This window comes from Gorilla gorilla, chromosome 23 (assembly GCF_029281585.2).
Source record: "Gorilla gorilla gorilla isolate KB3781 chromosome 23, NHGRI_mGorGor1-v2.1_pri, whole genome shotgun sequence".
NCBI classification, from domain to species: Eukaryota; Metazoa; Chordata; class Mammalia; order Primates; family Hominidae; genus Gorilla; species Gorilla gorilla.
Window position 1 is genome coordinate 27,106,087 of NC_086018.1, and position 26,430 is coordinate 27,132,516.

A 26,430-nucleotide genomic window follows, 5' to 3' on the forward strand; every position below is an offset into this window, starting at 1 on the left:
AATTAGTAGAACTGGGGTCTCCAAGTGTTGTAAACCTGAGGCTCAGTAAGTGGTTTCTGAGTGATCACCGTCTTTTATGGGACTTCTACAGTATGTTCACTTCTACTGTTGTGAGGAGTGAGGGACATTCCGAGAGCCAGGATATGTCCACATAACTGTAACCTAGTAACCCCTTAGCTCCACTTTGCTATCTGTGTGGTCAGGGTTTAATGTCCCCTACAAAGAGAGAGGTATGGGTGGAAATAGACTGGTTCCCCTTCTGGAAAGGGCAGAACAGCAGCTCTGAAAAGCATCGAGTGAGCCAACTCTCCTTAAGCTCGTTGGAAGCTATTCTCTTCCCAGATATCTTTGCTTTTTTAAGGTCAAATGCAGCAGCTCTTATGAAGTTTGCACCCCAAATTTTGGTGTACTTTTATTTAGGAGTCTGGGGTAGGGGCAAATAATCGTTGTGAAATAATTTGTGATAAGTGGCCCAAGTTCCCAACTCACTGAGCCTTGCCAGCTTGGTGCCTTACCGTCCTGATAACTCAGTGCTTTGCTTTTTTGACTTTTCCTGTCTAGTTGCAGAAGCAGTTTTAGGGAGATACCCCATGGTCTTCACCAACACATCCTGTCTAGATCCTACTCACTAGCTTTTAAAATCCTTTTCACTAAAACACACACACACACACTTTACTCTGAGGATATGCCAAACTTGCCATTTTATATTTTTTGATACTGTAATTTTCTCTAAAATTTTGTGGATGGAAAAAATTATTTCAATATTTATATTCTGCACAATTTTGTAATATTTAAATTACTGGTGGTTTGCATTTTTGAATGCTGACTTTATAAAAACAGTTAGCTCATTCCCCATCAATCCTACTTCTAATTACAATGTGTAGCCAACCCCAAATGATCTCCCTTCTTTTCATTCTTCCTCTAAGATTCTCTTCCTTCCTTCACAACTCATAAGAAGGAAAGTAGAAGGTAATGGAATCTAGACTTTCCTTCAAGGAGGAGTGCAACCAGGGCCATGTGGTCGAGAGGTTCTCTGTAGTAGGTCCCATCTGGAATTTATGGAATTTATGGTCTACTCACCTGAGTGTTTTACTACCTTTAGGGTCTATCAGGTGCATATCAACAGAGCTTCTCCACTCAGGTTATGTTTGCTGTGAATACCTTTTATAAGTTTATAGACTGATGCTCATTCTCCTCTAACTCCTCATCTGGAATTTGCCCCACTAGCCAGTAGTGTGTTTGCCGTAAAACCTATGAGTTCAGTTAACAGCTAGAGCTTCATACTGTCTACCAATTCTTGGTTCTCTTGGGGACTTCATTAATGCTAATAGAATTACCTGTAAGCGACATGGGGGCTGAAGCAGTGAAGGAGTGAAGGGTGCATACCAGTTACTTGCATACTCTGAGTATTTTAAGAAACACCATTTCGACATGCTGTCAAAGACCTCTGATATTTTTGTGAAAATATATTTTAGTCCCTAGACAAACCATTTAAATCTTTGAGGCTGGGTGCGGTGGCTCACACCTGTGATCCCAGCATTTTGGGAGGTCAAGGCAGGCGGATCACCTGAGGTCAGGAGTTCAAGACCAGCCTGGCCAACATGGTGAAACCCCATCTCTACTAAAAATACAAAAAATTAGCCGGGCATGGTGGCGCGTGCCTGTAATCCCAGCTAGTTGGGAGGCTAAGGCAGGAGAATCGCTGGAACCCAGGAGGCAGAGGTAGCGGTGAGTTGAGATCACACCATTGCACTCCAGCCTGGGCAATAAGAGCAAAACTCTGTTTCAAAATAAATAAATAAAAAAAAATATTTGAGATAGGCAATGAGCCCCTTTATAAATCTTAAAGCAAGAAAGCATTCCTTTTAGGCTCACTACTCATAAACAGAAAATTGATGCACTTCTTGTATATCAATACAGATATTATTGATAAACTCATGGTTTAGCATAGTTAGACCAAAAGCAATAAATGAGTAAGATAAAATATATTGCTTTAAATAGCTTCACAATATACAGATTAGGGATTTTTGGTGATGGGGAATATACCATCCTTAGTTTAGAATTTTTGAGTCTGGAAATGTCAACTGATAATCTAGGTCAGGTATGGGCAAACATTTTTTGTAGAGGAAGACAGTAAATAATATGAGATTCATGGGCCTTATACTATCTGTGTTGCAATTATTCAACTCGGTAGGGCAAAAGCAGCACAGACAAAAGACAAATGAATGGGTGTGACTGTGTTTCAGTAAGGCTTTATGGACACTGAAATTTGAATTTCCTATTTTTTTTTTTTTTTTAAAGAGACGGAGTCTCACTCTGTCACCCAAGCTGAGGTGCAGTGGCACAATCTCGGCTCACTGCAACCTCCACTTCCCGGGTTCTAGCAGTTCTCCTGCCTCAGCCTCTCAAGTAGCTGGGATAACAGGCATGCATCACCATGCCTGGCTAGTATTTTATTTTTAGTAGAGACGGGGTTTCACCATGTTGCCCAGGCTGGGAATTTCCTATAATTTTTATGTTAACAAAATATTGTTCATTTGATTTTTCAAAACTAAAATATTTTTAAAATTATAGATTTTTTAAGTCTTAGCTTGTGGGCCATACAGAAACAGGCAGTGAGCCAGATTTGGGCCACAGGCTGTGCTTTGCTGAGTTCTGTTCAAGGTCCATGTCTTCTGATTTTTTTCAGTGTTCACTGGTCTAGAAAAGGTGAGAAGGAGGCTTGATTTTGGTGAATGAATGAAACTTTTACCATTTACTGTTAACTAACTTTAAGATACATATGGGAGAAATGGTTAAAATGGTACATTTTATGTTAATATTTTACCACAATTTTTTTTAAAAAGATACGTATGGGGAAAAGTTCGTGCACGTACATTTGGGTCTTTAATAGGACTTTTAGACCAGGTGCAGTGGCTCAAGCCTGTAACCCCAGCAGTTTGGAAGGCTCAGGTGAATGGATCCCTTGAGCCCAGGAGTTTGTGACCAGCCTAGGCAACATAGTGAGACCGTGTCTCTGTGAAACCCTGTCTCTACAAAAAATAAACCAAAATTAGCCAGATGTCGTGTAGTCCTAGCTACTCAAGAGGCTGAGGTGGGAGGATCACTTGAGCTGGGAGGTCAGGGTTGCAGTGAGCTGAGATTGTGCCAGTGCACTCCAGTCTGGGCAACAGAGCAAGACCCTGTCTCAAAAACAAACAAACAAACAAACAAACAAAAACACCTTGAAAATGTCCTAAAGAGAAATTCAGCGTGGTTCAGTGTACACTACATAAATAGTGCCTGCCTTGGAACTGGCCTATGGTTTGTTCAACTATGCCTGCAGATGTTGCTTAGAACAAACCGTTGAGAGATCTATTTCTCAGAGGAAAGCCCAGGCAGCAGGTGGCACCAGCCCTGACACAGAAAAACAGCCAGGAAAAAAAAAAAAGAAGAAGAAGAAGAAAACAAACTTCTATGACTTTCCTAACCAGTTACTTTTTATGTCCATGGTTCTGTTGTCATATTTAAAGTCGTTTTAAAAAATAACAATGTGCTTAGCATAGCTGATTATTTTGTTTTAATTAAAACATTTCTGAAAAAACAAAATGAAACATTCAAACATACCAAGTTGATTGTGCTTGTACTGTGGAACAGTTAATGCAAAACACTTGAGAGAGGCCGGAAGTTTGGATCTGTAGTTTTGCCTTGAGTGTCTGCCGCCTGAATAAGGACAACATAGGAGGAAGTGAATGTGTCCCTTAGAAAACTACCTGTATAGGTTTGAAGTGAGATCCAGCACCCCCAACGCTACTTGGCAGGTTACCTTCTGGCCGGCTCACTGTGCAGCCTTGTCATTGGTGAGAATGATGACTGACATTCCTTCTATATTCAGTTTGACCTTGAGAATCCAGCTGGAACCCATAAGTATTAGTCTAGGAGGAGCAGTCTGAGGTCACTCTATTTTTCCTCCCTGTCTTATCTTCATAGTCTTCCTCCCAAGATGACGGTGCTTCCCTCAACCCTTACCTCACCTTCTGAGACTTTGTCTGGATTCAGACTGATGAGGGAAAGGAAAGAGGCCATTGCAGAAAAATGTCAGATTGGCTTCCATACGCCTCACAAATAACTACTCCACAGAAACGTGACTTCTCTTCTAAGGGAATCCCTTCCCCCACTTTTAAATTCTCTTTCTAGGTAAACACCTTCCTAGCCTGGACTTGTACCAGTTTAAAGAGGAATGAATGAATTGGGGTGCTAGGGAGCACCTTGGCAGACAAAATGTTTTAGGCCACCTCACACGCAAAGTTGCCTCTCTCCCTGCATTTATACAAGAGGGCCCTCTCAGAGCTACCCCTCTGCTGGGCCCAGCTTCTAGCTTCCCTTGCCACGGATTTAATCTCTGGCAAGTAGCCAAAGCATTAAACTTTTATTGTTCAATTTGCCACAAGGGCGGGGCCCTGCTTCTAGTGGGCTGAGGAGGCTGCAGCCGCTTCCAAACCCAAGTGTCACACCACATTAGCAAGTGCAGACTTTGAGGGCTGGATTTCTTTCAGTTTGGTTAGATTCTTGGTTAGAACCAGAACGATATACTCACACACAAAATTTTAAAGCTAGGAAATAGTAAAAACGGTGTAGGCAACTTTTAAAGGTGATTCAGAGCGGCTGTAGCTATCAGCGTGTATGATTGACTCTGCATGGTTTCTTCATACCTTCCAAACAGACATATTAGATGGCTGTGCGTGTGCCTTAGTGTCCTAAAGTTGGAGGAAAACATGGCAACCAAGTAGTTCTCTTCTAGACTAGTAGGGATTGCTAACCAATCCCATCACAGTATGTAAATTACTTGCTGTTGTTCAATCTATAAAAATTCATCTTCAAAGAAAATTATTGGGCTGGTAAAAATATTTTTAATAATGACCACAGAAGCCATATTTGTTTTTCTTTGATGTTCTTCCGAAGACCCTTCTGGTTCTAATCAGATTGTTCCCACATAAAATACAGTGGAAATCTACAATAATAAAATCCCTATTCCTATGTCTATGGGGAAATAAACAGGATGGGGACTGTCCTTTTAAGGGGCTTTCCCCTTCCCTTTCCCCAGACTCAAAGCCTCTATTACTGGTGGGTGTTTTGGCATCAGTTAAGGGCCTTCAATCCTTCCCTCCCTCCATGTTTTGCTCTTTCATTAAAGTGTTTCTGTTGTCTAATTATATCCTTTCAATCAAATTAGAGACTGTAGCATCTGGTGAGGGCTGTAACTGCTGCCATCTGCACCTCGTCTATACAGGCCTTTTCAGCTGAGAATCACTCAACTTTCAAATGGCAGGAAGAGATTTGGAAAAAGTTTAGTTGGAGGGGAGATTAACTTAAAAGGAGTGTCTTCAAAGGCTGGGTGCGATGCCCTGCTTGCTGTGATGTGTGCATGGCCATGCAGAGCTTCACTGGCCTGGCTCACCAAAGATTCTTCCCTAGCGCTTCTGGCAGTTGAAGGGTTTCTGATTGTCTTAGCTGAAATGACTAGGCCTTCTTTGTTAGGGGCTTGGAGGGGGCCAGGGGCTGAGCTGAGAAAGTCTCCCTTGAGAACAATCTTTAGTTATATGACCACTGGTTAATGGGTGTGACACTTTCTGTGTATTTGACCATTTCTTCTAACTCAGTGATTTCAACTGGAGGAGATTTTGCCCCCAGGGGACATTTTGCAATACTTGGAGACATTTTGGCTGTCACAACTAAAGAGGTACTACTGGCATCTAGCCGGTAGAGGCCAGGGATGTTGCTGCTAAACATCCTAGAATGCACAGGACAGCCCCCACGCCAAAGAGTTATACAGCCCAAAATGTCAGTAGCGCTGAGGTTGAGAAACCCCGTCCTGATTGTGTTATTTTTTGGTCCTTCTTTTTTTTTTTTTTTTTTTTTAGTGTCAAGCTTTCCTGTTACCAGCAATGAATTTTTTTTTTTATACTTTAAGTTTTAGGGTACATGTGCACAACGTGCAGGTTAGTTACATATGTATACATGTGTCATGTTGGTGTGCTGCACCCATTAACTTGTCATTTAACATTAGGTATATCTCCTAATGCCATCCCTCCCCACTCCCCCCGTCCTTCTTTTTACTGTTAGTTGCCTGCCTAGGAACAGTTGATTCTGATCAGCATCTTTTTTCACTCTTAAGCAGATTCTTCATTATCCACATCTAACCTCTTTAAGCATTTCTGTGGACAGCGTTTCAGAAACCTTAATGCAGTAAGGGGGTCTGTGATTCACTGTGTCTTTTTATTCTCTCTAGAGTACAATTGTCAGATACATTACAGGATGCCCAATTAAGTTTGAGATTCAGACAAACACCAAAGAATTTTTAATTAAAGTCTGTTTCATGCAATGTTTAGGAATACTTGTCTTAAAAAATTCTTTGATGTTTATCTGAAATTCAAATTTAACTGAGAATTCTGTTTTTATTTGTCAAATCTGGCAACCCTAATCGAGCTTCATGGAACACTCCATGAAACTTTAAAGCTTTGACAATCAGAATTAATCTGTTGGCCACTATCTGCTCTTATTCTTATTGCTCCAAGTGACCAGAGATGATGGTTCCATCTACTTATAAATGAGTGTTACACTGAGCCTTTCCTTCTGCCCTAAACTGTCTCCCTGGCCAGAACTTATGAAACCCATCTCTTGAGTCATATTTTTATGTTGGGACCAATTAACAAGTACTTATCAAATTCCTCCTGTGTGCCCAGCATCTCTGATTAGGACTTATCCCTGTGCCAATTGACAGAAGGCTACAACTTTGTTGCTTCGAGTTTTACTTTGAAATGTGCTCTAGAGATATATGGTCTACCTGATATCAACTCCCCACTCAGGAGCTCTTATATTATTTGTCTGTCCCATATCAGCCAAGGGAAGCTGAAAAGCCCAGAGTCTGGCTTCCATGGAGTATTGGCTGCCCTCCAGGACTCTATTATTGGGGAATTTTCTTGCCATCTGACATTAAAAATAGGTCACAGGCATTACTAACAAAACTTGTCTAGAAGCTGGATTATATCAGTTTATCTCCTTTTCACCTAACTGAGAACTTCAGACAACATGGAAAAAGGTTGCTCAAGAGATAGTGAGGCAAGGCGTAGATTTGAGCTGGGTGCCTCCTGCTTAAAGCAAACTAAGAATATAAAATTCATATTTTTATTTTATTTTATTTTATTTTTTAGATGGAGTCTCGCTCTGTTGCCCAGGCTGGAGTGCAGTGGCACTCCTGGCCTCAAGTGATCCTCCCACCTTGGCCTCCCAAAGTACTGGGATTACAAGGGTGAGCCACTGCACCCAGCCACCATCCATTTCCTTTAAATAGCAGAGTCCCTGGTTTAAATAGCAAATATTTGATTTCCTTGATTTACATAAACTCGTACTTGATTTACATAAACTTTCCTAGAACTTCTCATAGGTATTGCTAGGTAAGTCTTGAGGCTGGCCTAGGAGGAATACATTGGTGAGGAAACTAATGCACCCTGAATGTATCTGTAATGGAGCTTTCCCCTAGCCCCTCATTCACCAGCTTCCCTCTTTCAACAGACACTTAGCCAGGCACCTTCTATGTGGTCTGTAGTTGCTGAGAATACAAAGGTGAGTAAGATGCTCACAGGCTATTGGAAACAGGGCTATGTGCCTCCTGAGCAATTACACTTCAAGGTAATCAAGTCCTTTAAGAGCTGTGGCAGCAGGCACTGTGACTTGTTTCAAAACCCCTGGTTTCTATAGAAGTTAGTGCTACCTATTCTAGACCCTGAGCCTTCAAATAGTTCGCCTTTTGTTTTTTTGTTTTCTTTAGAGCTGGTATAATGAGCTGAGGTATTGTCCATCAGCAAGCTGGACTTTCAGCTTTAAAACATCTCACGTTTCCTGTATCCTTATGTGAAAACTTCTTTTTTTGAGACAAGGTCTCACTCTGTCACCCAGGCATGATTACAGCTCACTGCAGACTCAAGAGAGACCCTTGCCCCAGCCTCCCGAGTAGCTGGGAGGTACCTGCCGCCACGCCTGGCTAATTTTTAAAAAATATTTTTTGTAGAGACGGCGTTTCGCTATGTTGCCAAGTCTATGAAAACTTTATAGTATGAAATTTTATTTCAAGATCCAGGAAGATATTTATGAATAAATATCTAAGGTAGATTTATTTGTACTCACATATTACATTGAGAGATAGATGCTTTACATCACCAAAGTATAATAGAATATATTCTATTGGTATTGGAAGTAAAATCCATCAAGGTGCTTTGGTTAATAAATGAAATATTTTTCTTAGAGTTCTGCTGAGTCAGTGACTTTTGACTATTTGAATGAGTCCATTCTTTAACTGAAGTTTAATCTCTACATATTATAGACCTGAATGCTGATAGGTTAATGGACATTTTTTTCTCAAAAAGTGTCTTTTGGACTTCAATTTGATGGTTGTGATACGAGAAAGGGGTCCTGATCTAGACCCCAAAAGGGGGTTCTTGGATCTTGCATAAGAAAGAATTCAGGGGTCCGGCACAGTGGCTCACGCCTGTAATCCCAGCACTTTGGGAGGCTGAGGCCGGCGGATCACTTGGGGTCAGGAGTTTGACACCAGCCTGGCGAACATGGGGAAACCCTGTCTCTACTAAAAATACAAAAGTTAGCCAGGCATGGTGGTGGGTGCCTGTAATCCCAGCTACTAGGGAGGCTGAGGCAGGAGAACCACTTGAACCCAGGAGGCGGATGTTGCAGTGAGCTGAGATTGCGCCACCGCACTCCAGCTTGGGCGACAGAGTGAGACTCATCTCAAAAAAAAAAGAAAGAATTCAGGACAAGTCCACAGAGTAAAGTGAAAAGGAGTTTATTAGAGAAGTAAATAAGTAAAAGAATGGCTACTCCATAGGCAGAGCAGCCCCGAGGGCAGCTGGTTGGCTATTTTTATGGTTATTTCTTGACCATATGCTAAACAAGGGGTAGATTACTCATGAGATTTCCGGGAAGGGGGTGAGGAGTTCCCGGAACTGAGGGATCCTCTTTTTTTTAGGTCATATAGGGTAACTTCTGGATGTTGCTGTGGCATTTGTAAACTGTCATGCTGCTTGTAGGAGTGTCTTTTGGCATGCTAATATATTATAATTAGTGTGTAATGAGCTGTGAGGATGACCAGAGGTCACTTTCATCACTATCTTGGTTTTTGGGGGTTTTGGCTGGCTTCTTTACCACATCCTGTTTTATCAGCGAAGTCTTCGTGACCTGTGTCTTGTGCTGGCCTCCTGTCTCATCCTGTGACTAAGAATGCCTAAACTGGGGAAGTATCCCAGCAGGTCCCAGCCTCATTTTACCCATCTGCTGTTCAAGATGGAGTGGCTCTGACTCAAATGCCTCTATTATATGGGTTTATAATATGGTAAATGATAAATAAAAATTCCTGAACACTAATGCATATTCATGATGACTATTCCTGGCAGAAACACACATGCTTCACAGTGACAAGCATGGCATGTTTTCCAGGGGGCCCTGCCTGGGTAGGAGTGGAGCATGTGCAAGATGAGAGCCAGATGGGAAAAGAGTGGTACCCAAGCCACTGCATTCTGGACCTTCTCTGCCTTGATAATTATTTGTTTTTTGAATTTTTATTTAACAAATAAGGCCCTCTCTCCGAAGCGTTTTCATGGTTCTTCTGAATTCAAACATCTGGTCTTATGCTTACTCTGTAAGTTCAGTTTTTCTTGTAATGGTCTTTTAAGTAATTAAATATTTCATCTCTTAGTAGAGATAGATAAACTGGAGATTCAAATAGAAGACCTCATGTCCCCTTCCAAAAGTATAAATTCTTTAGTTAAAGTATCTTTGAGAGGCATGGCCTTTCCTTCCGTACTGTTTTTAAGGGCACTGTCTCCTTAAATGGAAAAGAAGATCTAAAAGGTATTTTAATGAAAAAGCTACTAACACATAAAACATGACAGTGATTTTTGTTGTGGTAATTCCACTTTGGGCAAAAGGGCAGCTCGTTCTATGGTCGTTTGGCACTGTTAACACATAATCCAAGAACGTGATATATGAGTATCAATTTTGATTTTAGATGGCTAACTTTATGGCCGAATTTGTTTATAGTTCTTGAAAAAAGGCTAAGGTAGATTAATTTCAAAATAACATGTTGGTAACTATTTTCAAGATGTTCTTTGAAAAATTTTTTATTATGGGAAATTTAGGACACAAATAGAGAAGAGAGTATAAGGAAGTCTCAACTATCTATCTCCCGACTCCCACAATTATTAACCATGGCTAATGTTATTTCATTTATACCCTCTTCATTCCCCTTACTACATTATTTTGTAACCAATTTCAGATATGTCACCTCATCTGTAAACATTTTAGTATGTATCTCTAAATGCTAAGGATTCCTTTCAAAAACATAGTAATAGTACCATTATTACACCTAGAAAAAAAACAATAATTCCTTAATGCCATCAAATATCCAGTCAATGTTCAGATGTTCCTGGTTGTCTTATTAGTATTTTTTACACTTCAGTCAGGATCTAAACAAGGTGTATTTAGATAATGTGAGTCCTAAATCTCTATTAAGCCTTATATTTCCCCTTTTTTTCTTTTCTTGCAATTTACTTGTTGAAGATGTAGTTTCTTTTAAGCAAGAAGAATGCCTAAGTAGGCCGGGCACAATAGCTCTTGCCTGTAATCCCAGCACTTTGGGAGGCAGAGGCAGGTGGATAGCTTGAGCCCAGGAGTTTGAGTTTGGCCTAGACAATGTAGACCCCATATCTACAAAAAATTAAAAAATTAGCCAGGTGTGGTGACACATGCCTATAGTCCCAGCTATGTGGGAGGCTGAGATGGGAGGATCACTTGAGCCTGGGAGGTAGAGGCCGCAGTGAGCCATGATTGCTCCACTGAACTCCAGCCTGTATGACAGAGCAATACCCTGTCTCAAAAAAAAAAAAAAGTGCCGAAGTGCCTCTCAGAGGGAAGGCCCACATGGGAGGTGAGGTTTTTTTTTTTTTTAACCATATAATTCTTACTTCCATTAGAGAAACATAGAATTAGATAATTTTAAGCCTGGAAGAGATTTTTAGCCATGAGTCCTTTCCAGTCATATCACCCCAGACTTTTGGACCTGAGTTTCATTTTGTTAGATCTTGAACTTGAAATTGCAGACATTTACAGTGAAGGGACGTTGAGATAATCTGGCTCGACCCTCCCAATTTCACAGATGAGGAAACCAAGGAAGAAACTGAGGCCCAATGATGTCTGAGTGGTTTGTTCAAACCACAGTGTTAGCTGCTTCTCTGATATCATTTCCCCTTTATTGCACTGATTCTCCATATGTACTATGTGTGTACAGGGTTGTTGTTTTTTCCCTAAACTGTCCTCTCTCTATTCTAGATCTGATGACATTTCTCTATGTAATTGTAGAAATCACTGCTCTTGAGCCATTTTTGAAGACGGGAGTGTGTCCTATCACAGCTTCAGTGGTGTTGGGTTGGAAAATGCTGGGAACCCCTGCCTTCCCAGGGCCACATGCCCCTTTACTACAGGGTTTCACATAACTGAAATCAGCTTTCCCATAGTGCTTTTGAGTGTCTGAGGGCAAAGGGTAGTCTGCCCAGGGGCTTCGAAGTGGTGCAAGTTCCCACCGGGCACCAGTCTGTATTTGAAACCCAACAGGGCGATAGGTGTGCTATGTGAATATTTGACAGCACTGTCATGTTGCCCTCTCTCTATATATATCTTTTTTGAGATAGGGTCTCACTCCATCGCCCAGGCTGGAGTGCAGTGGCATGACCATGGCTCACTGCAGCTTTGACTTCATGAGCTCCACCTCAGCCTCCCAAATAACTAGGATTACAAGCACACACCACCACACCCAGCAAATTTTTAATTTTAATTTTAATTTTGTAGAGATGGGTGTCTCCCTATGTTGCCCAGGCTGGTCTTGAACTCCTGGGCTCAAGTGATCCTCTTGCCTTAGCCTCCCAAAGTTCTGGGATTACAGGCATGAGCCATACCCTCTAAATATTAAAAAAAGTATTTATACCTAAACCTTAGATTTCTATAATCTATCTACCTACCAAGTTTCATAGACTTTTTTAAAGAACGAAGGATATTCTCATTGGAATATGTTCTCTGCTCTCTTGCTGTAAGATGCTGTAATTGAATTTAATGTGAATTGATTCATGTTGATTTCAAGCCAGGCTAAAACCAGACCGATTCTTCCAACGTAAGATCAATAGAAGTGCTAAGCGGTCCCACAGAGAACAGAGACTTAACTTTGGTGGATTAAAAAAAAACAGTGACTCTCATAAGCATCATATGTAGAGATCTAACTAGTAATTCTACCAGAAAACCATGAATATAGAGAAAAATCTTGTATTTCTCAATAGTGTGTTTTTGGACAAATTAAGAATTACCTAGTTATAGAGTTTTATAGGGAGCATATTCTTCAGCTTTACTAAATCTTACCAAAGATTAGGATGTCTTTTAGATTAACTACTGTTTTCCTACCACTATCTTATACATGTCAAGTTTTTTTTTTTTGACGGAATTTTGCTCTTGTTGCCCAGGCTGGAGTGCGATGGTGCGATCTTGGCTCACTGCAACCTCCACCTCCCAGGTTTAAGTGATTCTCCTGCCTCAACCTCCCAAGTAGCTGGGATTACAGGCATGCACCAACATGCTTGGCTAATTTTGTATTTTTAGTAGAGATGGGGTTTCTCCATATTGATCAGGCTGGTCTCAAACTCCCGACCTCAGGTGATCTGCACACCTTGGCCTCCCAAAGTGCTGGGATTACAGGCATGAGCCACCACGCCTGGCCAAGTTTTAATTATTTTAAAAGAATACCTTGTTATAGTTTAAACATGAACTTTAAAACTGCAGAGCAGGTATTATACAACCTGGCAGAATTTCTCCTGGGACTCTATTAACTTGTGTTTTCCTCACTTATGATTAGTATAAATATTGAATTATGTGGTTTTAGTAGCATAAATAAATGAAGATGTGTTTCATCATATTTATAGCTGAAATTTTGATTAAGAGAAACCTATTTGCTCCTCTGTATCTTTTTCCCTTACCGCTTATCCATTGAACGCTAGGATTCAACACAGGATTCAAACCATATATATGTTCCATCTTGATGGTAGCCTAACTTTAAACAGAATTGTAGTAGGATGATGTGCCCACATACTCATGTTATCTTGCCTTTTATAGCTAATTATTTTATGGACCAGAATAATGTGCGCACGCGTGCATACACACACACACACACACACACGCACGCACGCACATATTTTGAGATGGGGTTCCCACTCTGTCACCCAGGGTATAGTGCCTTGGTGCGATCTTGGCTCACTGCAACCTCTGCCTCCCAGGCTCAAGCGATCCTCCTACCTCAGTCTCCTGAGTAGCTGTGACCACAAGCACACACTACCACGCTTGGCTAATTTTTTGTATTTTTGGTAGAGATGGGGTTTCGCCATGTTGCCCAGGCTGGTCTCGAACTCTTGATATCAAGTGATCTGCCCATCTCAGCCTCCCAAAGTGCTGGGATTACAGGCGTGGGCCACCACGCCTGGCCTCAGAATAACCTAAGCTATCATGATGCTTATAATATTTCTAAGCTTATATAAAGTTTGATTATTTTTATACCTTTATGGTTATACAATAATAATTTTTGAATACCTACTATGTACCGAGTACTTTACTTGCACACCTTCCAATTCTTCCAACTGCCCTGAGCTGTAGATAATCAAATCTCTCATTTTGCAAGTCAAGAAACTGAGGCTCAAGGAGGTTAGGCAAGTGCTTATAGCTTGTAAACTGAAAAGCTGAGGTCTGGCTCTAGAGCCCCTAACATACGCTTTCCATACTCTACCACATTGTTGCTAGAAGTTGTGTGATAAAGAAAAAAAAAATACTGAAAAAGTTTTCCTAGCTTTTCTCCTACCCCACAGGCTGTACTTTCTCAGTCATCATTGCAAAGTGTGGTATGTTGGAGGACCCCAGGGCTCAGCCCCAGATGTTGGGGCTGATACCCACAGTATCCTATTCTCTCTACACATAAGTGCTGGGGACCATATTTCTAGCTTTAGCCTCAGCCTTTTTCCTCAACTCCAGACTCATGTAGCCATTTGCGTACTCTACATCTCCACTCAGTTTTCTGAAGATGTCAAGTTTAACCTATCCAAAACCAAACTCTTAATTCTACCCCAAAACACTCTGACCTTCCTGAGCCCTCCCTATTACAGTAAATGGTATCACTACTCAGCCGGTTGCTCAGGCCCCTTTGGTGTGCTGTGTGACCCATCTGTCTCTCAGACCCTGTATCCAAACCCCCAGCAAATACTTTTGCCACTACCTTCAAAATATATCTGGAATCGGTCCACTTCTCACCACGCCACAGCTGCCAGCCTAGTCCAGGCCATCCTTGTTTCTCGCCCATCCTTCTACAGTAACTACCTACTTTTCTCCCTGCCTAGTTCCTGCCTGTCAGTGGTTTTTCCTCCACCCAACAGCTAGACAATTCTATTAAAAGGTAAGTCACAAAAATGAATAAATAAAAATAAAGATAAGTCACATTATGTCATTCCCCTGCTCTAAACCCTCCAGTGGCTTCCCCTTACACTTAGAACAAAAGCCAAAATCTCATTTATCTAACCCTCAAGACCTTACACGTCCTAACCTTGCCTGCCCTTCCCTGCTCATTCTCCTGCTCCAGTCAGATTAGAGGAGCAGCTTTGTAGCTCCCCAAACCTGCCAAACATATTGCCATTTGCAGGGGCTTTGCATTTGCTGGACCCTCTGCCAGTTACACACCTCCCGCCTCGTTCACTGGGTTTGCTTCCTCCCTTCATCCACATCTCTGCTCACTAGGCTTTCCCTGACCCACCCTAGGAGAAAACCCTCACCATTCCATCTTACTCCCTTTACTCTGCTTCATTCCTCCTAATAGCACTTATCACTATCTGATGTTCATTTTGATCAGTTTATTATAAACATGTAAGCTCCATGAATACAGGATATTTGTTCATTTCTGTAGCCCCAGTGCTGTGAACAGTGCCAGGCACATAGTATTGAATAAATATTTGCTGAACTAATTAATGAATAATTTCCTAGACATTAGATCTCTTGCTTTCACTCATTCTCTTTTCACTGAATACGTAAATAAACAGTTGGATCTGTGCGTGTGTGTTTCTTACTGGTTTAAGCTGCTCCTTGCTTATTTAGCCAAAGCTTACATCAGTTTCGTAGCAGTAGAAAATAAGGGAGGCTGGGAGCTACATGATAGAACTTATGAACACAAAGAAGGAAACAACAGACACTGGGGTCTACTTGAGGGTGGAGGGTGGGAGGAGGGAAATCAGCAGGAGGATAACTGTTGGGTACCTGGGTGATGAAATAATCTGTACAACAAACCCCTGTGACATGAGTTTACCTGTGTAACAAACCTTCACATGTACTCCTGAACCCAAAATAAAAGTTAAAAAACTTAACATAATCATGATAGAAAACAGTGTGGAGGTTCCTCAAATGATTCAAAATAGAATGACCATATTCTAGCAATCTCAGTTCTAGGTATATATTCAAAGGAAATAAAATCACTGTTTTGAAGAAAAAAAAATAAGGGAGGTAGGGTCCTATTTACCTAATATACACCCTGGTACTCTGATGAAATCAAGATGCACTAGATGACTTTAAATGCAGAGCATTTGAGTTGGTTTCCCTTGCTTTTCTCCGTAATTGATATGTACTGGGCAAGTCTGGTCAAAAAGTAATCACAGAATCTGATACACTGCCTCAGTTTCACCAGTGTAACTGAGAACAAGATTGGGTCTGAGAGGAACAGACCCAAGCAAAGAAGCCTGCACTTTCCCATTTCCACTCTCAGATGCCATGTCGTCTCCATGAGGACTGTCATGTGTGTGGATTTTATTTATTTATTTATTGAGACAGAGTTTCACTCTTGTTGCCCCAGCTGGAGTGCAAAGGCACGATCTCGGCTTACCACAACCTCCGCCTCCTGGGTTCAAGCGATTCTCCTGCCTCAGCCTCCCAAGTAGCTGGGATTACAGGCATGCACTACCACCCCTGGCTAATTTTGTATTTTTAGTAGAGATGGCGTTTCTCCATGTTGGCCAGGCTGGTCTCGGACTCCTGACCTCAGGTGATCCTCTCGCCTTGGCCTCCCAAAGTGCTGGGATTACAGGCTTGAGCCACTGTGCCCGGCCATGGATTCTTTTTATTACACATTCTGCTACATTCTTTTGTATTACAAACCAAGTCATCCGAGTCTCAGGAACCCCACCTGTCCTGCAGTTTGTTATGTATAGCTAAGACCTTCCATTGATCTATTGAGCTGCATCTCTGATTTCTGGCCCCTGGATCACCCTTCACACTTTAAAAAAAAATTTTATTTTTATCGTATATATTTAAGGGGTACAGTATGATGTTTTGATATACAAATTCTGATAGGAGAAAAACATGTATTAACACACAGCAATTAAAATTCTAGCAATTGGCAAGGGTTGGCTGATGTTCTTAGAATCATCTAGTCTAGTGGTTCTCAAACCTGATTACTTAACAGAACCACCTGGGCTGCCTTTCAGAAATACAGGTTTCAGGTCCTGCTCTAGCTCTGGGATTGGGATAGAGCTCTGGTGTGTCTGGTGTGGTACATACCACACACATTGTCTCTCTCTCTCTCTTTCTCTCAGATCACATATATTTCTTATGATAGTAAGTGTTGTGAAGCAAACAAAGGGCAGAAAAATAGGAGTAAAGATGATGAGAAGGGCTTTCTGAGAAGGTAGTGTTCAGTCTGTGATGGGAAGTATTAGGGGAAGAACATTTTGGGCAGGAAATAGCATAGTGTGTTCACAGAATTAAAAGCAGACCAGTGTGGCCGAAGCACAGCGAGTGAGTAAGGGAAGAGCTCTGCTTCATGGGAGGAAGGGGCTGAGGCTGCATCACAGAGGCCTTGCAGACACCGAGGAAGAGTCTGAGTTTTGTTTGGAGTGCCATCATTCTTTTAAGAACTATGGAGAATGGATTGTAAGAGAACAAAAGTGGAAGCTGTGAGACCCAAACTGTTCTCTGATGATAAAGGGGACTATACTGGTGGCATCAAAGACGGAGAGAAGGCAGTTTCAGGGTATATGTTTTAGGGAAGTCAACAGGACTTGCTGACGAATCGGAAGTGGAGTGAGGGAGAGAATGGGAGAAGCAGGAATGATGCTGAGGAGGGTACATTAGAGGCAGTATAGGGTGTGGTCGAGTGCCCAGCTCCCTTATCTGTAAAATGGGGTACTAAGGTACCTCTCTGGGTTGGTGGCAAGTTGACATTTGTAAAGCACTTAGACAGAGTTTGGCACATGGTAAAACACTGTGTAAATATTAGAAGTGATTTGGATGATGTTTATTCATCCAAGGTCGCACAGCTGGTCAGCAGCAGGTCCAGGACAAGAAGCCAAGGCTTAGTCTCTTGGTTTAGTGCATTTTATGCGACACTGAACTGCCTCCTTCAATTTATGCCTCCTTTGAACTTATTTATGCAGACTCTTGGTAGAGGGCTTTGGTCCTTATGGTACACGAAGAGTTGCACTTATCATAACACATGAGCATTGCACCAAACATGATAAATTGCTAGGGTTGGCGGGGTGTGGTGGCTGACACCTATAATCCCAGCACTCTGGGAGGCCCAGGTGGGCAGATCACTTGAGGTTGGGAGTTTGAGACCAGCCTGGCCAACATGGTGAAACCCTGTATGTACTAAAAATACAAAATTAGCTGGGCATGGTGGCGGGCGCCTGTAATCCCAGTTACTAGGGAGGCCGAGGCAGGAGAATCGCTTGAACCTGGGAGGCGGAGGTTGTGGTGAGCCAAGATTGCAACACTGCACTCCAGCCTGGGCGACAGAGCGAGACTCCATTCAAAAAATAAAAATAGTAAAAAATAAATTCCTAGGGTTTCCTGCATAGGTGGACATTCAGATTATTTTGGCTATCCATAAAATGGTGCCATTCCAGACAAAACACAGGGCCTGGATGGTTGGAGGAAGGAGGTGCTGGAAGAGAGATGTTCTGTGGATAGTTTGAAGTATTAAAAGAAATATCTTCCAGAATGTGTTCATGTTGTTCACACGCTTAGACTGGAGTAGGCACATGGACGACAACAGGAGATGGCATTAAGAGTCCTCAATACTGGAAGTTATAGGTCAGTGCATGCCAGGAGAAGGAAAGAAATGCAACTAAGAATGCTAGTGTAACTCCCCCAGGTTGTCAGTTTTCTAATGATATATCTTAAAGAAGTGTTTGAAGTGCTTCTGTCAGTTTCAACTAAGCTAATTTTAAAAAATTGTTCTTTGTACTGTGCCTGTCTCATGAACCTCTTCGAGTTTAATGCATGCAATATGTGGGTGAAAATCCTATCAGCCTCAGTCCCCATCCCCCAAAGTCTGAGAAGCAGATTTTAGAAACACACTGTTGCACCTGTGAGGATTTGTCATTTTAGTAAATTGGACCTGAGACCATTTTCAATGTGCCTCATCAAAAGAATTTCAGAAAGAGGTGAGAGAAAATGCCATCCCGGCCCTTCCTCCCTCATGTTGACTGTCTGTTTTGTTGCACCTCTATCTCAAACAGCATGGGGAGGACTGTTCTTCATTACCAGGGAATGTGAGTCATTCCCAGATTTGTGTGATTGGGATTCCAAAGCATTGCTGTATCCGATGATCTTATTAAATCCAAGTGTCAGTGCAGCCTTTCAGACTATAGGGGAGAGCTCAGTTACAGCTGGTGACCTGGTTCCAGTTACCACACAGAGCCACTGGCGAGAGCAGTGACCCCCTCAGAGTATCCAGAATTCCACATGGATGGCTGTTACCAACTGTTCCCAGATTTGCGGGTTTCCTGGTTCACTTCATGGGCTTCAGTACACTTCAGCTCCGTGTTTATTTCCTAGTTGGGATCTGTATACTTCAGGGGAAAATGTTCTAGTGTCTGTAGACAAGCTAGCGCCAAGATTAGCCTAGCTTTTTGAGGGTACCTTGTTTCAGATTTATTCAGCCCAAGAAGTGTTAACTGCACTGTGTCCAGGACCTAGCAAGACACTATCCATTTCCAGCTTGGTCCAAACAAAACAAAACATCAACCAAAGAGGGAGGAAACCATGAATGTTGCCAGAAAATTAGTTTGCTCTGTCTTTTCTTTCTTCTAGAGTGTTTCACAGCCAATGGTGCGGATTATAGGGGAACACAGAACTGGACAGCACTACAAGGCGGGAAGCCATGTCTGTTTTGGAACGAGACTTTCCAGCATCCATACAACACTCTGAAATACCCCAACGGGGAGGGGGGCCTGGGTGAGCACAACTATTGCAGGTAAGATGGGGCCACTCAGTACTTTAAAAAGGTAGATATATATCTGGTCTCTTCTTCCAACCCCTTTCATCTCAGCTCACAACTAGGGAAAGTCTTTTGACCAACTCAAGAGACTTATCTTGTCAGTTTTTAAAATATTTCTTTCACACCTTACACATACACACACACACATAAAATTTACCACTCTTTTCTTTTTTTTCTTTTTTTTTTGAGACGTGGTCTCGCTCTGTCGCCCAGGCTGGAGTGCAGTGGCGCGATCTTGGCTCACTGCAAGCTCCGCCTCCCGGGTTCACGCCATTGTCCTGCCTCAGCCTCCCGAGTAGCTGCAACTACAGGCGCCCGCCAACACGCCCGGCTAATTTTTCATGTTTTTAGTAGAGACAGGGTTTCAACCATGTTAGCCAGGATGGTCTCGATCTCCTGACCTTGTGATCCGCCCGCCTCAGCCTCCCAAAGTGCTGGGATTACAGGCGTGAGCCACCGCGCCCGGCCAATTTACCACTCTTTTCAACATGGGTTGTTTTAATGCTGGCTTTCAACGCTCTGCTTTTCTGTCTGATCACTTCCTTGTCTCTTTGGGAGGGTTTTCTTAGTTAGCCCTACCACCAGTGGACAATACATAGTTAGCAGAGCAGCCTACACTACCGAGAATGTCGTGGTCAGACAGCACCATCTGTGACCCAAAACTCCCTCTGCTTCTGAGCAAAGGAAGCTGCCTACATTATTCTGCCTCCGGCCAGCCCAGGATAACCTTGCTCTGGGAACAGCTGTATCCATCAGATGTGTGCCATTTACTTTCTTTTAGTCGACTAAGGTGTTTCTTTGCTTTTTACCTCCCGTCTGACTCTAGCAGGGGATCTTAACCTGACATCTATGGTGCTTCAAATGTGATTCACAATTTCCTGGGGATGAGCCATAGCTTTGATCAGCTTCTCAAAGTTATCTGTGATTGAAAACAAGTTCAGGATCACTGGTATGTAGGGTCCAGAACAAAGACTGTAAGCACTTTTGGTTATACATTTGTGCTGCTTATGCCCAAGATCCTGGTAATGAGACTTATGGTTCAGCAATGCGTTGAATTTAATTATTATTAGGACAGGTGCAAAGGCAGCCTCTTGAGCTACTGGGACAGGGAAAAATGATTGTTGAACTATATACCCTGTCCCTGGTTCTACATACATTGGAATCTCAACCATGGCATTGTTGACGCAGCTGAGCCAACATATATTTTCCTGTATTGTGTGGGCCACACTGTTTACCTTCTGCCCTCTACATACCTTTGCTAATGCTCTAGGGCCCTTGTAGTTGTCTCAAAGTCACCAAGCCTTTAGTCTATGTTTTCTTTATCCCTATACCTTTCCCTATCTTGTATCAACTGACCATTCCCTCCTAGTTGCTATTGACTTATTTTGTTTGTTATAAAAGTGTTAAAAGCTTATTCTTAAAAAAAAAACTTCTCCAACACCACAAATATATGTGGTTTAAATAGTTAAAGTTCCCCATTTTACCTATTTTCCCTGAAACCCTCCCCACCAAGTCCCAAGTCCCAGAGACAACAAATTTGGGTATTTGCCAGTTCACATTTTGATATCTGTTGTATTTTATTGTTCAAGTTACACATGCTTATTAAATAGTTCTTTGTATTTTATTTTCCAAGTTATACATGTTAATTTATTTTTTGCATAAATTAAAAAATTAGTCCCACCCCATTTTTTATTACCTTCCCGTAGGTTTTCTATTCATAGGAATGGTTGGTTGGGTTGGGAAGAGTGTTTAGGAAGAGAGACAAGTGTTTGGTTTTTGTTTTTCCATAGTTGCTTATCTTCTTGTTCCAAAGTATCTCTTGGTAGTAGGCTGTTGGTTTATTCTATTGCTCTGTTGCTTCCTATCAAGCAAGTCTTCTCAGAAGAGCTCATGTTTTTAAGTCTGACTTTAAGGTAAATTTTAAGTTTCCAGTGAGGCCTAATTTATGTGAAAAAATTTTCTTTCTTGTGGATTAGCACCCACTTCTGCTCACAGGCTTCTAGAAATGTACCCATAAACATCCATTAAGAGAGCAGTGAGAGCCAGGAGGGACCACCTTTCTCCTTAGCCCTGGTCAGCCATCAAATCAAACCCTCTCGTTTGATTTGATGGAATGCAGGAGACCTGAACTATTTAATACCAGTTTATACTTTGGAAAAGGGAGGCTGAAATTGTTGATTATCACATCAAAGAGTCCAGGCCTTTTGTTTTAGCACTGCAGCAAAGTCAAGGATGAATTTGCTTGTTCTTTATTAAGCTATTCTGATGCTTTTCAATATGGTTTTGACATTGATAATAAACAGTTTTCTAAGGGCATTACCAAATAAATACATCAAAGCTGAACACCGAATAGAGGGAGGAAAATGACAGTGAAATACTGTTTAAAGAAGGGCTTTGTACAAGTTCTCCTACTTTGATTTCTCAACTGACACCCGACACCATGTTTGCCTTGTGTGATTTTTTCAGACCCATCACATTAGAGATGTCTGAGAGTTGGTGAGTGATGGGAATGCACTTTTCTGGGCTCAAAGTAACTGGCTTAGAAGGGAAGGCAGAGACTGGGGAAGAGCAGAGTTGGTGCTGGCACCTGCCTTTGGGCACAAGAAACAAAAGGACGCTTTGTACTTTGGGAAAGCTTATCTTCTACGCCACATGACAGGCTTAGCCCACTCTGGCCTGATAGGGGTTGCTCCCAGCTCCTGCTGCAGGATCTTTTTGCCCATTTCCGGCCTAACCGGAGTGTCAGCTTTCCAGTGTTCTGAGTCTAAATAAAAGGGGCTTGGAAAGCGGTGAAGAGAGGCGAGCCTTTTCTTTGTGTCCAGTAGCCCCTGCCGTTTAATTTATCTGCTTCAGTAGTGTTGCTTGTTATTGTTATGCCACCTATGAGTTGAAAAGACCTTAAAGCATGTATTTATTCCAGGCCATTTAGAAATGTGAAATAGAGCTTTAAAAAATATTATCTCCATATCAGAAGTTGGTACCTCATGACAGGATCACAAGTTCTAGCTGAGACTCTGACGCAGTTTTCTTCAGTATTCTCTGAGGAGTCAGCATTTTGAGGAAGGAATAGCACCCATTTCTAGCAAATGTGAGCCTCATCCTGGTGAAAGCTTGTCAGTGGAGTCTTTATTTTATTTTTATTTTATTTTTTTATTTTTGAGACGGAGTTTCGCTCTTGTTACGCCTGGCCCAGTGGAGTCTTTATTAAGTGAATTTTGTTTTACTGTTTAAAAATTACACCATTGGAGTATTCACTATAGAGGAAATAAAATAAAACCAGAAAAGAAAAAAAGCTGAAATCACCAATAGTTCCAGTGTCTAGAGATACTTTATAAGAGTTTGGTGTACATTCTTTCCTAAATAAGTCTTTTCAAAACATGGAATTATGTCATCTATTGGGTTTTATAACTGCCTCTTTAAAAAAAAAAATCTAATAAGGCTGGGCACGGTGGCTCACGCTTGTAGTCTCAGCATTTTGCGGGGCCGAGATGGGCAGATCACTTGAGGTCAGGAGTTGGAGACCAGACTGGCCAATATGGTGAAACCCCACCTCTACTAAAAACAAAAATTAGGCATGGCAGCGGGCACTTGTAGTCCCAGCTACTCGGGAGGCTTGAGGCAGGAGAATCGCTTGAGCCTGGGAGTCGGAGGTTGCAGTGAGCTGAGATCATGCCACTGCACTCCAGCCCAGCCCAGGTGACAGATTGAGAGTCTGTCTCCAAAAAAAAAAAAAAAAAAAAAAAAAAAGCCTCATAAGGCATTGTGAATATATTTGCAAATTAATAAGACTGGTCTCTATACCACATATTCCCTTCTATGGATATACAATTTATTTAACCAAACCTTTATTGTTGGATATTTGCTGTTTCCACCTGTTTTTTATATTATAAAAATGTTTTGTTGAACATCTTTATAGGTAAGATTTCCTTAGAATAAATTCCTAAAGAGGAAATTGCCAAGTGGAGGGTTTGCATATTTCTAGGGCCTTTGGCTCTAATTCCCAAATTGCCGCTCTGACCATTTGTGTCAGTTTGCATATTCATCAGCAGCGTTTAGAGCCCCTGTGCTTACTCAGCCTTGGAATCTCTATGCTCACATTCAAGGTGCCAGTGCTATTTGGCATGATGTGTGCAGTGGCCATTTGTCCTAGTTATACTATAGTGAATTTGCCTAAACAGATATTACCTTTACTCACTTCCCCCCAAACTCTGAAGTATATGTCAGAATAGATATGTTTGTTCTTGTAATATTACCATTTTTTCCCTTTTGATGAGAGATGGCACTGAGATACAGACCAACTATTAGAAATAATACAGAAGCTAAAGCATTTCCTTTTCTGTAAAACTGAAAAGCAATGAACCAGTTGAATTAAAACATCAGAAGTCATCAGTTTTGTCCTTTTCCCCAACAGAAATCCAGATGGAGACGTGAGCCCCTGGTGCTATGTGGCAGAGCACGAGGATGGTGTCTACTGGAAGTACTGTGAGATACCTGCTTGCCAGAGTAAGACTGTAATACCCAATGTGATGGTTTACAGGACTGTGAACACTAAGAGTGCGTAGAGGGAGGCCCCTGCCAGAGGTCAGGTAGTTAGGCTGGTGGATTTCATGGAGCATGTGAAAGGAGAAGCCATCCTGGGCGAGGATTTTCACTTCTCTTGTTGAGGCTTTTCAGGAATAGGAATGCTGATTTCCTTAGCACCTCATTCTAAAGGTATTCCCTTGATGGGTAAGCCCCATGAGAATTCCTACTTTTGGTTAATTTCTGATTCTTTCAGGTATAGAGAGGGCAACCGCTCAGAAGCAGCCTAGGGGAAAAAAATATCTTGTACTTTTTGGAATGAACATCTTTATACATAGTGAAACTCAGTTATGGCACTACTTATTACGTGGATTTGAATGGGTCCCCAGAAGTGATATTTGATAAATACCTTGTTAAATACCATACAAAGCTGATGTGGTAGTTCTTCTACCCACATTAGCCTAACATGTTCTACTGTTTATAATAATAACTCACAACCCAATTTCTTCAGCCTTTTACTAAAATGCCTGTTTTCTAACTGTTTCATTCATTTATTCCCGTATTCACTTTTTTCCTTTTTTTTTTTTTTTTTTTTTTTTGAGACAGAGTCTCGCTCTGTCACCAGGCTGGAGTGCAGTGGCGTGATCTCAGCTCACTGCAACCTCCACCTCCCGGGTTCAAGTGATTCTCCTGCCTCAGCTTTCGCAGTAGCTGGGACTGCAGGCGTGCGCCACCACGCCCAGCTAATTTTTGTGTTTTAGTAGAAATGGGGCTTCACCATGTTGGCCAGGATGGTCTTGATCTCTTGACCTCATGATCCGCCTGCCTAGGCCTCCCAAAGTGTTGGGATTACAGGCGTGAGCCACCACACCCGGCACCTGTATTCACTGTTTGTTATATGCAAACTACAAAGACAATAGGATACCCTGACCCTCAGGAGTGTATGGTATAGGATGAATCTTAAAAAGATACAGTCATGCACCACACAAAACAGACCACATATACAATGGTGGTCCCATATGGAGTATCTCAACTGATTGTTCAGTCAGTTACAGATCACACTTCTTTTTCTACTCTTCTTTCTTCCTTCTTTCTTCCCTTCTCACTACTACACTTGACTAGTCTTTTTTTTTTTTTTTGAGACAGAGTCTCACTCTGTCGCCCAGGCTGGAGTGCAGTGGTGCCATCTCAACTCACTGCAACGGCGCCATCTCGGCTCACTGCAACCTCCGCCTCCTGGGTTCAAGTGATTCTCCTGCCTCAGCCTCCCGAGTAGCTGGGATTACAGGCATGTGCCACCACGCCCAGCTAATTTTGTATTTTTAGTAGAGATGGGGTTTCTCCATGTGGTCAGGCTGGTCTTGAACTCCTGACCTCAGGTGATCCGCTCGCCTTGGCCTCCCAAAGTGCTGGGATTACAGGCGTGGACTAGTCTTTATATATGTATATAAAGATTATAATGGAGCTGAAAAATTTCTGTTGCCTACTGATGTTGTAGCTGTCGTGATGCTGTAGTGCAACACATTACTCGTGTTTGTGGTGATGCTGGTATAAATAAACACACTGTGCTTCCAGTCACACAGAAGTACAACATATACAATTATGTACAGTACATAATACTTGATAGTGATAGTAAACAACTATGTTACCAGTAACATATAGTATAAAACGTATTTACTATACTATACGTATAAAACTATAAAACGTATAGTATATATAGTATATATAGTTTTATATAGTATAAAACGTATTTACTATACTATACTTTTTACTGTTATTTTAGAGTATATTCCTTCTACTTATTAAAAAAGCAGTTAACAGTGAAACAGCCTCAGGCAGCTCCTTCATGAGGTATTCTAGAAGAAGGCATTGTTTTCACAGGAGATGACAGCTCCATGTGGGTTATTGTCCCCTTCCAGTGGGACAAAATGTGGAGGTGGAAGACAGTGATATTGATGATCCTGACCTTGTGTGGCCTAGGTTATTATGTGTGTTTGTGTCTTAGTTTTTTTAAAAAAGTTTAAAAAGTAAATGAAAGTAAAACATTTAAAAAATATAATAGAAAAAACCTTATAGAAGAAGGATATAAAGGCTGGGCACGTTGGCTCACGCCTGTAATCCCAGGACTTTGGGAGGCTGAAGCGGGCAGATCACTTGAGGCCAGGAGTTCCAGACCAGCTTGGCCAACATGGCAAAACCCCATCTCTACTAAAAATACAAAAATTAGCCAGGTTTGGTGGCATGCACCTGTAATCCCAGGTACTTGGGAGGCTGAGCAACAAGAATCACTTGAACCTGGGAGGCAAAGATTGCACTGAGCTGAGATCATGCCACTGCACTCCAGTCTGGGAAACACAACAAGAGTCTGTCTCCAAAAAAAAAAAAAAAAAGGATATAAGGGAAGAACATATTTTTGCACAGCTATACAATGTGTTTGTGTTGTAAGCTAAGTGTTATTATGAAATAGTCAAAAAGCTAAAGTAATTAAAAAGTTTATAAAGTAAAAAAGTTATAGTAAG

General features: G+C 41.7%; 1 protein-coding gene across 7 annotated transcripts in view; it reads left to right on the plus strand.

Annotated features, from left to right (window-relative positions):
- The window catches only part of KREMEN1 (kringle containing transmembrane protein 1), an 83,176-nt gene that overhangs the window by 2,057 nt on the left and 54,689 nt on the right, over positions 1–26,430 (plus strand). For all 7 annotated transcript variants that reach the window (XM_055374101.2, XM_055374099.2, XM_055374097.2 and 4 more), the window contains exons 2-3: positions 19,204–19,366; positions 23,802–23,893. In XM_055374101.2, coding sequence (XP_055230076.1) covers positions 19,204–19,366; positions 23,802–23,893 — 255 coding nt within the window. The remainder of the gene's footprint in view (positions 1–19,203; positions 19,367–23,801; positions 23,894–26,430) is intronic.